Source organism: Netta rufina (assembly GCF_964035555.1).
Source record: "Netta rufina genome assembly, chromosome: 4".
Lineage (NCBI taxonomy): Eukaryota > Metazoa > Chordata > Aves > Anseriformes > Anatidae > Netta > Netta rufina.
Genome location: NC_140127.1, coordinates 21153329 through 21166422, shown reverse-complemented (window position 1 = coordinate 21166422; position 13094 = coordinate 21153329). Strand labels below are relative to the sequence as shown.

The 13094-nt window shown below is 37.0% G+C and overlaps 1 protein-coding gene across 1 annotated transcript in view; it reads left to right on the top strand.

Annotated features, from left to right (window-relative positions):
- Nucleotides 1-13094, top strand: part of WWC2 (WW and C2 domain containing 2) — a gene marked incomplete at its 5' end in the record, with an annotated part of 96160 nt that overhangs the window by 47491 nt on the left and 35575 nt on the right. The window contains 6 exons of the mRNA XM_084285446.1: nt 1309-1512; nt 2532-2608; nt 7163-7242; nt 10231-10360; nt 10989-11135; nt 12086-12159. Coding sequence (XP_084141572.1) covers nt 1309-1512; nt 2532-2608; nt 7163-7242; nt 10231-10360; nt 10989-11135; nt 12086-12159 — 712 coding nt within the window. The remainder of the gene's footprint in view (nt 1-1308; nt 1513-2531; nt 2609-7162; nt 7243-10230; nt 10361-10988; nt 11136-12085; nt 12160-13094) is intronic.

Genomic DNA, 13094 nt, shown 5'->3' with positions numbered 1-13094 from the left:
CTCCCACCCTGCCCCAGTGCTCACAGTGAACCAATTTAGGGAGTCAAAATGGCAGAAAACTTAAGCCAGAGAGTAACCTTTTCACCTGCTTTTTGAAAAATAAAAAACAATAACAACAAAAAAATTGAGTAAATATTTTGTGCTTAAATACCTTAGTACTGAATGTTATGTTTCTGTCAGTGTGGATCCACATAGATTTATAGCATGTAACTTAGAAAGAAAATGCCGTGTGGCGCCCAGCTTACATTCAACTTTCAAACTTTCCATGGCTATGCCTTACGAGAACACCAGTTTTTCTACTTGGTACAGACTTAAAGAAAGAATATTCATTGGACAGCTTCCAAACGTGCTGGGCTAAGTCTGGAAATATGAATGATAAGGTTGGACATTCAGCTTAGCTCTTCCGCTTTGCATGTTTAAAAAAAATAAATTAAAACCTGGTCCTCATTAGATTGATAATCACATGCTTTCTGTAGTATCTAGCACTGTCATGTGTCTGGTGGGTTTCTTGGTGCTTTCTATGTGAGTCTTACTTCTGTGTAGCTCCTTGAGTTAAAATGTTTCACGTAAAATCTTCCTAAAGGCCTGTTCCAGCCTTTTTGGTTACATTACCTGGTAGTCAGTGGAAGGGAGGAGACTCTTCAGAAAGGCAGTTTGGTCCTGTGTATCTTAGGCACATGTCTTAAGTGGAACGACGTGCTGTTCCTCTCTTGCTGTTGACCGTAAATAAAGCAATGTTACATCGTCAGTTCAGTTGCAGTGGAAAAGCTAAACAGAAAGACTGCTTTCATAGAGGAAAAGGAGTGAGATAACCACAATAAAACATGAAAAAGAGATGGCTGCAAAAATTAATGAAGTGGGGGTTGTGTTTGTGTTTGTTTTTATTTTTTTTAGTGCAATAGCTAAGAATAAGTTTCATTTTTTTCTTCAGAAATGCATTTAATTTTAAGGTGTCATTCGAAGAGTTTTTATTGATCCTATTATTTCCAAATGCTTGGATGCAGAAAATATGGGTGAAAAGTTTTCATATGTTTTAATTCAGTGTTGTGGGGTGTAAGAATGATCTACATAGAGCGTTACATATTGTGCACTAATAGCTAATTTTACAAGTGATCACTGAAGTACTGTTTCTGAAGCACACTATCGTGGCAAAGAGAAACTTAAATAAAACCGAGCATCTGCTTAGTAAGCAAAGCCAAGCTATGGTTTAGACTTCCAAAACTGTGGATTGCAAGCAGAGAAACAATTCAGTTGTGACCAGATTTCAGCATAAGTACCTTTAAATTCTTTCTTTTTCCTCCCATACAGAAACAACACAAATAGAAGATCCCAGGAAACAATGGAGGCAAGAGCAAGAGAGAATGTTAAAGGATTATCTTATGGTAGCCCAGGATGCTCTCAGTACTCAGAAAGAGCTGTACCAGGTGAAGGAACAGAGGCTAGCACTTGCACTGGATGAGTATGTACGGTTGAACGATGCCTACAAAGAAAAATCAAGCTCTCGTACAAGCTGTAAGTACAGTAGAAAATACAATGTAACCTCTTTGATCTGTGCCCTGCAGGAGATCGTGTTTCGCTTTAGGATGAGTTTTCAAGGTTTGCTATGAACACCTTGTACTTTGGCTTTTTTTAAGAGGTAGCATCCCTCCTTTTTTTTTTTTTTTTTTTTTTTTTTTTTTTTTAATATAAAGATATTCTGCTGGAAAGAACTCTCTTCTGTCCGATACAATTGAACTCCTTTGAGCCATGGTTTAGAGTAGTTGGCTCTGAACTCTATTTTGTCACGCTGTTTGTCAGAACAAAATTCTGCCAAATCTAGGTTCAAAGTAAATAGGATCTCCAGCACTTCATGGCTGCATACTGAAATGACCCCACTGTGTGACAGGTACCTGCAGTAGACCAAAAAGAGAATTTGTTGCTGCTTCATGCAATAATCTTGCAGCATGTATGAAGTGATAAGGTGTGAGGCAGAGATACATGTTACAGTAGCAGACGAGGAATTAGCCTGTGGTGAAGTGCTCTCAGAAGCCTGTATTTGGTTTGTTGGCTAAATATCTCTCTTAGAAATGGATGGTGTGATAAAAGTAACATGTGCAGCTTGGGAAGAACTGAGCAGCAGACCTCTGAGACTTCTGAATTAAATCTTCTGCTTTCCAAAAACCTCCTTAGAAGCTACGCCTTCCACGAAGAGGTGATTGCATGATTTTGAGATGTCTCAGCTGGAAGAACAGGAACAGAAAGCAAGGGCTAGAAAGCCAGGGAAAATGAGATGCTACTTATGGATTCTGCAATAGAATGAAGGAGGGGAGGTACAAAATAATGACAGAGGAAAGAAAGAGGGAAATTTTGATTGTTCGTTAATTATTGCCATGCTGCAATGCTGACTATCCCATAAAAGTATATATATTTGTAAAATATTATATGTTTTTTGGTACTTTGTAGTTTTAGATCAATGTGGTTTTGTCAAGGAAAGGAGTAATTAGTGATTTAAACGTGCTTAAATATTTGTCCTTTTTTGTCTTTTAAAAAAGTGTTCTCAGGCTCCTCATCAAGCACAAAGTATGACCCTGACATTCTGAAGGCTGAAATCTCCACTACAAGATTAAGGGTGAGAGTTCTTAATTCATATTCATTTGTATTCTGTATGCAAACTTCCTGACTGTAGAATGCAAAGTTTGAACTAGCAGAGGTGTCTTGTACCCCGATAGTGAAACCTCCTAATATTATCATTAAATATCAGTCAAGGGTTTTTAATGAATTGTAAGTGGATTTTTAAAGCTGTCTCAGCTACTTCTAGAGAACACACTTTGGTGAAACTTTGACAGATATTCTAGCAAGATGTGGGTTTAAATAAATTTGAGGTCTATTTTCACTTCTATGCTCCTGCTTTTAAAAGGAAGAATAAAAATAATTAGGTGGAAATAAAGTAGTAGGCAAAGATGAGGTGCAACTATGTGACTTTTTACACAATCTTTCTTCAGCGAGAAATGGACCATTAGCTACATGAACTGCCTCACAAATATCTGTTGATTTAAAAACTCACCAGTAATGGTGTAAAATTTTGCTTTGATTTGTCAAAATGGAACAGTTTAGGTCAAGATTGAAAATTATTCACTTTTTGAAATTGCTAACAAGCAAAAACATTATTTGGTCAGCTCCTTTCAGTATGGTCAGTAACAGACTCGGTACAAAGAACTTTCATTCACAGGTTAGTCTCTAGTGAATTCATCTTGAATGAAGAGGAAATGGTGTGGAAGACATTTAAAATCCATATAGGGAATTCGTTTATTTAAGCTTTGGCGTATAGTGCTCAATGGATAACCTGGACTTCCTGTAGTTAGTAATGAAAAAAAATCAGATCAAACCATGCAGGATGAAAAAACAGCACCTCACAGCACAGTCCTTGAGCGAGGGCTGGGATACAGATTCTGCCTGAGCAGAGACAGCACAAGCGGTGCCAGTTACTCAGCTCCTCCATTGCCCCCTCCTGGCTTCTGCACAGAGCAGCACTTGCAGAAGCCTCAGAGACTTCGCTGAGAGTAATGAGTTATGATTAGGAGTCTAAACAATTCATGTTTAAATGGAGTTGTGGAAGATGGAATAGCTCATTAAAATTTAAAAATGATATAAATGAGAGATGGAGTTCACTGTAAAACCGGTGTCCAGATGTTGCCCTCCTGGCTGCTTGTACAGCCTGCCCTTCCTTAGAAATACCAGTTTGTAGTCCCTTATTTTTTAAGCAGAAGGGAAAGTTATTAGCGAGAAAACCCATTTCAGCAGTGAGGACATTGGAGAAAAATGTTGAAGGTTCAGAGGGAGAATCTATGACAATAGGACCCTGGCCAAGAACAAGATTGAAAAGACAAGGGCAGAGCTTCTCTCTGAAGCCAGCACAGCAGTAAAAGAGGTTCCCTGTTGGCAAGGGGACCGCTGGTGTATTTGGGAAATTAATGGTGGTGTTGAAGAACAAAACACATGGCCAAAAGTAAATACAGTCACCTAAGAGTCAGGGGAGAATACTTAAACGTGGTCCTATGCTCAGTTTTTCCTGTTACAATACTCTGGTCAGCTCCCAACTCAGAATGCACAAACACTGAATCACCTCTTGGCTACAGTTCTACAAATTGTCCATTCACTGGTGAGAGGCTAATGTGCTAATCACTAGAGTTAAGTTTTTGGAGGTGCCTCCCTCTCTTCATTGCTTGTTGGAGTCAATGTAAACCTAGCATCCTGCTGGTTCTCAACGCAAGGTTTAATGGCATTGCAAAGTCCAAGTTGCGTATGTGCCTAAAATAGGTGACCTGAATCTTGTCTGCAGAGTTTAGAGGGGTGCAGTCCAAGAATATCTGTATCAGCATAAAGTGTGCTGTCATCCAAACCCACTGGATATGAAAATCATTGAGATAACAAAAAGTGGAGCTCTGCGATGCTAGGGCTGAAAAGTGGTTTTCAAGGAAGATGGCAAGAGAGGTATGACTGCATTATATCATAGTTCACCCTTCTTTGAATGTTTGAGGATGCTTTGCTAATATTCAGCCTTTTGGCATTCTGCAGTACGTGCATGCATGGACTTAATGGGAAACAAAGTTAGTCATTAGCGAGCTGCGGGCCAGCTAGTTAGAATTTGCACATTGTTTAGTGAACCATTAGGTCAGATGTACTAAACCTGTTTCTCTCTCTCACGCTGGCTGAGGCTTACTGGCATCGTCAGGTTAATGGTGGCTGGAGGGGGGGAAACTCAGCATTCGAGGAAGTTCTGAAGTGGCTTTTGGCCTTTTCCTTGTTAGCTGGGCTTAATATATGCACACTTTTGGGTATGTGAATTGCCTAGCACACAATATGTCACGGAGAACACATGACAGAAATATGAGAGCAGGGACAAAAATTTGATGTGTGATCAAAGTCTGTTTTATGCATATGCAGCAAGTAGGGGATGAACCTTTATGAAATAACGAGATTTTTGTTGTTCCATTAAGTTTGAGTGCTGGGGGTTGAAGGGGTTAGCACAGAACCCTGATTGAAGATACAGTTAGGAGGAGCGAGCAAGAGGCCTGCCAGGTGCCTTAGGAAGATGTACAGAAGCAGTAGGAAGAGGGTGAAGGATAAAGCACGTGAAGAGTTGTAAAAAAGAGGGGATTATATAAAAGTTATGAAGGAGAAGGCGAGGAGCACAAGAATAGTTTAATGCGACTACAGTGCAGTAAACACGGAGTCTCTATTATCATGTAGGTCACGTCCTTCTATGATAACATACCTAACTCACATTTCTTGATAATGAAATGATGATGAATTGCAGAAGAGGACACTCAAAAGATGATCTTGAGAAAAATGGAAGGGCTTCTGAGAGATCCAGTTGAAAGTGAGCGTGCCTTCTGCAATTACTATAAATTCACATTTCAGATTTAGAAAAAAAAAAAGTTCAGTCATTCTTCATTTCTTCAAAAAGTTGGGGCTTTTTTCATATTTTATACATTACTTTACCTGAAATCCAGTGGTGGTATGTTTGTTTTCTATAAACCTGACTGAAACTCTTGAGAGAAATTATTCTTGCAGTTTAATATTCTCGCTTAGTTCTCTGTTCTGCTTAACTGCAGGAAAGCGTCATGCTAGTCAGGGAAGAAATAGTTGAAGAGAGCTGAATGTGTAGTTAGTTAGGGACATTGCCAATTTATTACACTAAATATTCAGTATAGTGAAAATAAAAACAGTTTTCTGTCAATTAAAGCAACTAGTGATGATAGCTTCTAAAAGTCTGAGTGTAACCCCTGATAATCTAGGTAGCTGATTTGCTTTGGAGAAAATGGAGATTGTAAGCATTTTATTTCTGTCAAGGAAAATGCATTAGCCAGAAGATACAAACTTGAATGCCAACGTGTCATTTACAAACCCATGTGTAGAAACACTCAAATCACTGGTTATTTTAGACATAGGAAGCATTTGAAGTGTCTTCGAAAGCTACAGCAGCTGCTTCTCATGCTTTTCGTCACATTTATTGATTTGAAGAATAGCATGAAGTAGGACATCTAAAAGGAAATGCTTGCAAACGGTCTTGGAGATGTAATTTTGGAATTATTAAAGTGGTCAGAATTACTTATTTTAATACAGTCTGTTTTTCAAAATGCAGTTGAGCATCTGAAGACCTACATGAAAACAAGCAAGAGTTTCACAGTGATAGTGAGAGCAGAGGACTTCTAGCAGGCTTTTCCTTTTTTCACCTTACTGATTCAAGAGATTAAAAATAAATAAACATCTGGCTAGTATGTAGAGTGCAAGATGTAGAGGCAGATGTAGGTGTATAAATACCAAAATTTGGAAGTCCATGTTTCATGTACACATTTCTGTCTCTGTGTGTGCTGAGGATGAATTTTAATTTATGTTAGAAGTACGCTGCTTTATGGGTAGTCCAGAAACTTTGTTTTAGTGTGTTTGGGAAGGGTGACATTAACAAATAAAAACCAACCCTTCATTTAATTTTTAATATAATCTTGGTTCATAAATATTTTGTAGTGTACTCATCTGCTAGCCTCTGGAAGAGCAATATTAGGGTTAAAAAGCAATTGAGCATGCAAATTTAGAGAAAGCAGGGAATGTTTTGCCAAAAACACATCTATTGAATAGATGCATATATTTGTGATCCAAATGTGCTTAATTAACGTTGTTTTGGAATTAAATGAATGTGAATTTTATTCATAGGGATCCAATGCTTGTAAAGCTTTCTAAGAAAGGATAATTCATAGAAAACAAGGAGAGTCCACACTTTGTCTTTTACTGTGCAAATGACTTGAGAGCTTCCTGGAATGAAAAAGTGAAAATATAATAAGCTTAAAAATAAACAGGAATGTCCCTGTAGGACAGTTGGAATGCATGCTTAACAAGTGAGAAGTAAATTACTTGTTAAAGTTCTCTCAGGTTTAATAACACAGTGTGGTATCAATACAAATAAGGAATGTGATTTAATCTGCTTGTGTCCCTTTAATACTAAAGCATGTTGCCCATAGACATAAGGAAGAGAACAGATCCTTTTGTTTCTAATGTGTGTCAGTAGAGCAATTTACTTTCTTTTTTTCTCATCCGATGTAGAGAATACATTAATTGTTCAAAGCCATGTGTTATGCCATTTAACAAGAGGAATTTTCTAAGTCTTGCTTTGATTTAACACAAGGTTAAGAAGCTGAAGAGGGAACTCTCTCAGATGAAGCAAGAGCTGCTGTACAAGGAACAGGGCTTTGAAACGCTGCAACAGTGAGTAATAAAATAGTTGAAATTGACTTAATTCAGTCATCTGATTTCTTTCTTTTTTTTTTTTTTTTCTTTGTCATGGAATTGAATACGTCTTATGTGAGATAATTATTGGGGGAAAAATGAGAATATAACAACTCTTTTTGTTGCACTTAGGAAACAGGAAATCAGTAGAAATAGCAAACCTATTATGCAAGTGTTAACGTGAGAAATCTCTTCCCCCTTCTATTTTTTTTTTCATGAAGGAGCTTGTGTTGCAAAGAAGCAGAAAGAAGGTCATACACACACATACACACAAAGTAATTAGGTCTGTCTTTCCTCCTTCCCCAGATCTCAGCTCAAAAGAGAGAGGAGGGTGCAGATCTCAGAGGTATAAATGGTGCCACAATTGTGCAGGGTTTGAAGTGAGTCACAATTTGAGGATTAGAGACCTGACTTTCTTTGTTCCAGTTGCTGGAATGCCTGGGCTCCAAAGGGCTGATGCTGAACTGGGTGAACATTCTGGGTATTTAACCAGTTGGAATATTAGGAACTGATTTTTTTTAATTATTATTTCCTCCCAGTCAGAGCAGTCCCTGCTGCTCTTGACTTACAAAGTTGGGCCAGAAAGTATTAAACATTACTCAAAACTATCACCACAGAGAACATGGTGGTTCACTGTGGGACATGAGTTGCTGCAGAGGAATCTTTACTAACAAGTATGTTTTCTTAACTAACGTGAACAAAGAATTATTAATGCTAGTCATTATCTGTATTGCAGTATGTACCCATACATTAATACAGGAAAATGCTGAGCTGTGTGCTCTTGCTACACTAGTTCCAGTAGCAAAAGCAATGTTGCATTGTTAATTTAACACTGTTTGGATTCTTTTACCCCTTTCCTCAGGACCTCCTGTGTATGTTAGTGTAATGTCATATAAGTAATAACCTTTATTCTGGAGAGCTCGCAGAATATATGGGGAAGATGGACAAAATGTAGGAGAAGGGAGGTGTACTTCTATCTTGCTGGTAGAGTGCTAAAACACAGAGAAGTGATTTGCTCAGGTTGACAGAGTATCTGTGTTTGGAGCTGAGTGACTGGGGTTATTTCCCACTTCTTACCAAAGCATGTTGTAGGTTGTTTAATGTTGTTTCCTTTGTATTGTAATAGATCAGTTTGGGACAGTAAGGTTTTTGTTGTTGTTGTTGTTTTTGAACTGGGAGAAAGAAATTCTGGTCCCAGAAATGGCCAGGAAAAATTGTGAAAGCAAATGTTGCTCCGTCAATGCTATTGTAATTACAGACTTGTCCAAATGGAGCAAATTATTTATTTTTTCTTAGTATGAAGAGTTTGAAGTTGATTAGGAACTGAAAACCCTTGGCACCTTAGTAGGATACCAATCAAATCCCTACCGTCTTTCCTTTTGACTAAAACAGAAATGTAACATTTGTTGTTATTTAAATATATAAAGACTGGAGTGGAGGGGAGAAAAAGATAATTGACTGAATTTAATAAACAGATTAATAAATTAGATTTCATTTGAAGCAGAGTTTAGAAAAGACAGACATACTGATTCTAAAGTTTAAGGTAATAAGAACTCATGCTGCTGTCCCAAGATTAAAGGTTAGCCAATCATGCTGGTTTTATTATATTAATTCAACAATGAAGTATTGTTTTGAGGCAGCTTGCTCACAAGCCATTTTGATAGGAATCCAAAGCATGTTTCAGAAACTGTCAACAGCATTCCACAGCAACACAATGGACATTTGTTTTAAAAATTCAGTCAGCAACTTATGAACAGTACTAATCCCATTAATTTGAAACAGGAAGATGGAATATTGTATATGTCAGAGATCCTTCTTGTCCATCTTAATTACATACAGAATAAAGTAGTTGCAATTTGAAAGTGACACGTTGTATTACTAGGCAGCATGTGGCGTATTACCCAGCTGTTCATTCATGACTGCAATTGTTGGCATATCCTCTATCTCTTTGACTTTAGCAACCTGATGAGTTACCAGAAATTGGGTGCTTGCAGAGAATAAGTCTGTGAAGTGTGTGCATACCTACAAAAATGTTTGAGGATCTTTCAAGTTGAAACAAATATATTCTTGAATGGGAATCTTGAGTGTTGAGTCGTATTTTTTAATTAAATTCTCATTAAAAAAAAAAAAAGGCTGTTCTGTTTTGCATAAAAACTGAAACATGGAGAAAGGAAAAAAGATGCTGTCACATCTTTAATGACTGCGTTAGAACCTTGATATCTTTGTGCATAAATTTAGAAGAAAAACAGAATACTTTGTTACCGGTTTTGTGTTCTTGCAGGGGATGCTTGAGATCACTTCTGATCACTAAAGCATTTGTTCAGTCTTCACTCACAAGGTTAATGTCTTGTAGCAAAGATGATGGGTGATGATTAAAAAAAAAACAAACAATTGCACTATAAAAATGCATTCTCTACTAGATGCTCGACTTTTGTGAAGATGCCTGTTGTTTTTAATTTTGCAAAGCACAGCTGCAATCATTTATATGATGCTATGAAATATTCAGTTAAACTAGAGGTAGGAGAAATGTGTTTACAAACTATACTTTTAAGTCAAGACTGAAATAGCTTTTTTTTTTTTTCTCTGAGTTTGGGAACCTTGTTATTGATAAGTTAAAATTTTGTAAAGTTAATGATATTGCAGGTATTCAGTAAATTGTCTGGTGTATGACATGGTATTAATTATCCAGAGTTTTGCTTGTCTGTTGGATGCCACATTGTTGGTCTGGGAGGAGGAGTACTGCTCAAAATAAATTCTGCTTCTGTAAGGATCACACACAGTTAAGTATTAGTAGTATAAGTATAGTAAGTATTTTAATGCAGATTTCAATGTCCTTTTTTCTCTTTATGTGTCTGTTAATGGAAATAGTCTCTCCTTCCCTTCTATTCTCTGACTATGCTTGTCAGAAACAAAACAGCAGAGGCGTTATTTGCTGCATTCAGTATTAATATTCTTTGTTTTCCACAGAATTGACCAAAAAATGTCTGGAGGACAGAGTGGGTATGAACTGTGTGAAGCCAAAGCCATCCTGAGTGAACTGAAATCTATCAGAAAGGCAATAAGTTCAGGGGAGAGAGAAAAACAAGATTTAATGAAGGTATTTCCTAGGGCTGACATAACTTTTGTGTGGATTTATTTTATCATAAGGAGCTTTGATAATGCTAAATACATGTTAGACTTTTTCAAGGGATGCTCAAAACTGTGAGTGAAAGTAGCATTAAAATCACTTTTCAGATGCAGAAACTGAAGCCTGTGACTTTCTTAATTCAAAAAGTCACTCTATGGCAGTCAGAGAATATAGATATCTGAATTTATAGGTAAGGTGCAGTGCATGTTACCTCTAAACAACAATTTAAAATATTAAATGGACAAAACTTGAGAGATACACATTTAGATGTGTAAGTGGTACAAGTCTTCCAAATCTAAATTGCACTATGTCAATTTCTGAAACCATATCTTTTCTTTTTTTAATCATCCAGTTATTTAAAATTGTTTGATAAAAGGAGGGGAGAGAGAAAAAGAGAGAGAACGAGAATGGCATTGTCATACTTAGTATCATCTATGAACTGCTTGGTTAGAAGGCTAGTTTGCTTAATGTGAGGAATGAAAACTAGAAAATTTATACTGGAATCTTTTAGGTAAACATCTTTTGAAGAGGAACTAGTATAGATGCTGTAAAGTACAAAGGCACTTTAACACCATCTCATTCTCTGTTTCCTGAACAGAGTCTTGCAAAGCTGAGAGAGAAATTCAGTCTTGACCAGACCATTGGGACATCTGAACCAGACTTGAGTTCGAGCTCTGTAAACTCCCAGCTGTGTTTTTCTAGACAAACATTGGATACAGGGTCTCAGACTGACATTTCTGGTGAGGTGAGCTTTTTTCATTTTGTCAAATGTAAAGAGAAATTAAATCAGAATGCTGTGGTTAATGGAACTGGCTGTTTCAAATGGCTGTTTACTGTTGCTGATAGGTGCATATATATGCATGTTTAAAGAGAAAATTCCTTAGTTAACTGATTTTCCCCTTAAATTTCAAATCAGGATTCAGATGAAGTTTCTACATTTGGCATGAAGCATTTATCTGGCATCTTATTTAATCAAACAGTTCCAGTACACTGAAGTTCAGCATAAGTAGGTAGTATTGTGTGGATCTGTCTGTATGGTTATGTTGCACCTTACAGACTTGCTTTGATCTGAAGATGTTTTTAATTTTCAGAGAGAAGATCTCAGAATTTAACTGTGCAATTTCATTTCACACAGCTGAAATGCTGTTAATGGAACTACCTCTTCAATGATTCATTAATAATTTCTCTGTTTCACTGACAGTGTATTTACAGTGACAGAAAGCTGTGCTTAATTTTGGCACCTTCTTTGAACTTCCATGGGCTAGATTTGTAAGGAAGAGTAGTTTGGCACTACGTTTGCCAAAGAGCTACACTTGTCTATGTTTTTTAACAAATTTTTTTGAAGTCTTACTTTAAGATGTACTGACCTAACCCTGAATTTTAAGTTCAGTGGAGTTCAAAGTTCAAATTTTTGGGTGCAATCAATGCAAGACTTGTTTGAAAATGCCCTTGATTTGCTCCGATAGAATATGGTAGTACAGTAGTTACAAACACATGAACTTTATCAGAAGAAAACAGCACCGTTGTTTATCTGAGTATATTCCTAACCGTGCATATAGCAGCAAGCATGTAGCTGAACGCGGGTGTGGTTTTATTTTCTAAATAGTAATTTTTCTACCCTGTGCATTTGTTTGGTGTTGTTGATTCATTTTACAGTTTTACACAGTAATAAGGCTAATATTTTTTTCTCAACAGGTTGGAGCAAGAAGTAGATCAAATTTAGCAGAGAAGGTCAGATTAAGTCTCCAGTATGAAGAGGCAAAAAGAAGGTAATGGGGTTAGTTGCTTTGTTAAATTACAGTCTTGAGCTGGGAGGTTTCCGACCTCTCCAGTACTAACATTGTGCTCACAGTGACATCTAGTGGACACCTCCCTGGAAATACCAGGCATTACTGTAAAATGTTTCTTCAGAATGCAAAGCGGGCTTTCAGGAGCCTTCAGTGCTGTTGAGCAGTAGTTTTCACATTTAATGCTAAGTTACATATGTTAAGAAATAAAATGCAGCCAGTGACAAGTTAACGGCAGATTAAGGGAATAGAGTGAAATGGCATTCCACTGACAGGGGTTGCTAGTCTGTTCATGTCCGTGTAAATCCTTCTTTGGGGTCATCATTTCAGTTCACAATGCCACTGAAGGTTCTTCGGGTTCAGAGTTGCCTCAAATTTTCAGCACAAGTTTGGTAGGTTTAATTATCTCTCTTTCCCTGAGATTTTGAATAATTTAAATACTTGTTATCACTGTGGGGTTATTTTTTTAATGAGTTTAACCTGAGGAGAGAAGAATTCAGGAACTGTCCCACTGCTGAATGTGAAATGCTTTTCAAATAAAGTTCTGCAGTAGCTGATCTTGAAAGCGGTGTCATTTTGATGGATTGCCACAGCTCTGAAAGAATGGTCATCAGCAAGCAGAACATTCTGGGTTAGAGTGACATGCCTCCTGGTACGCCAGAGGAGTAGTGCTGCATAATACTGGGGGAAGGTTTATTCTTTGTAAAAAAAAAATAAATCATGGATATGTTTTTATTATTAATGTATTAATTGTGTTGTATTATTTTCTAATATTTTCCACAAAATTAAGTATCAGCTATTCAGAAACCACACAGCTTTTGTTATGTACTTTAACAGAAATAGAAGTCTCACACCCAGGGTTCCTACTCTATGTTAAAAAACAAAGCAAAACAATAAAATAAAAACTAGCACTTTTC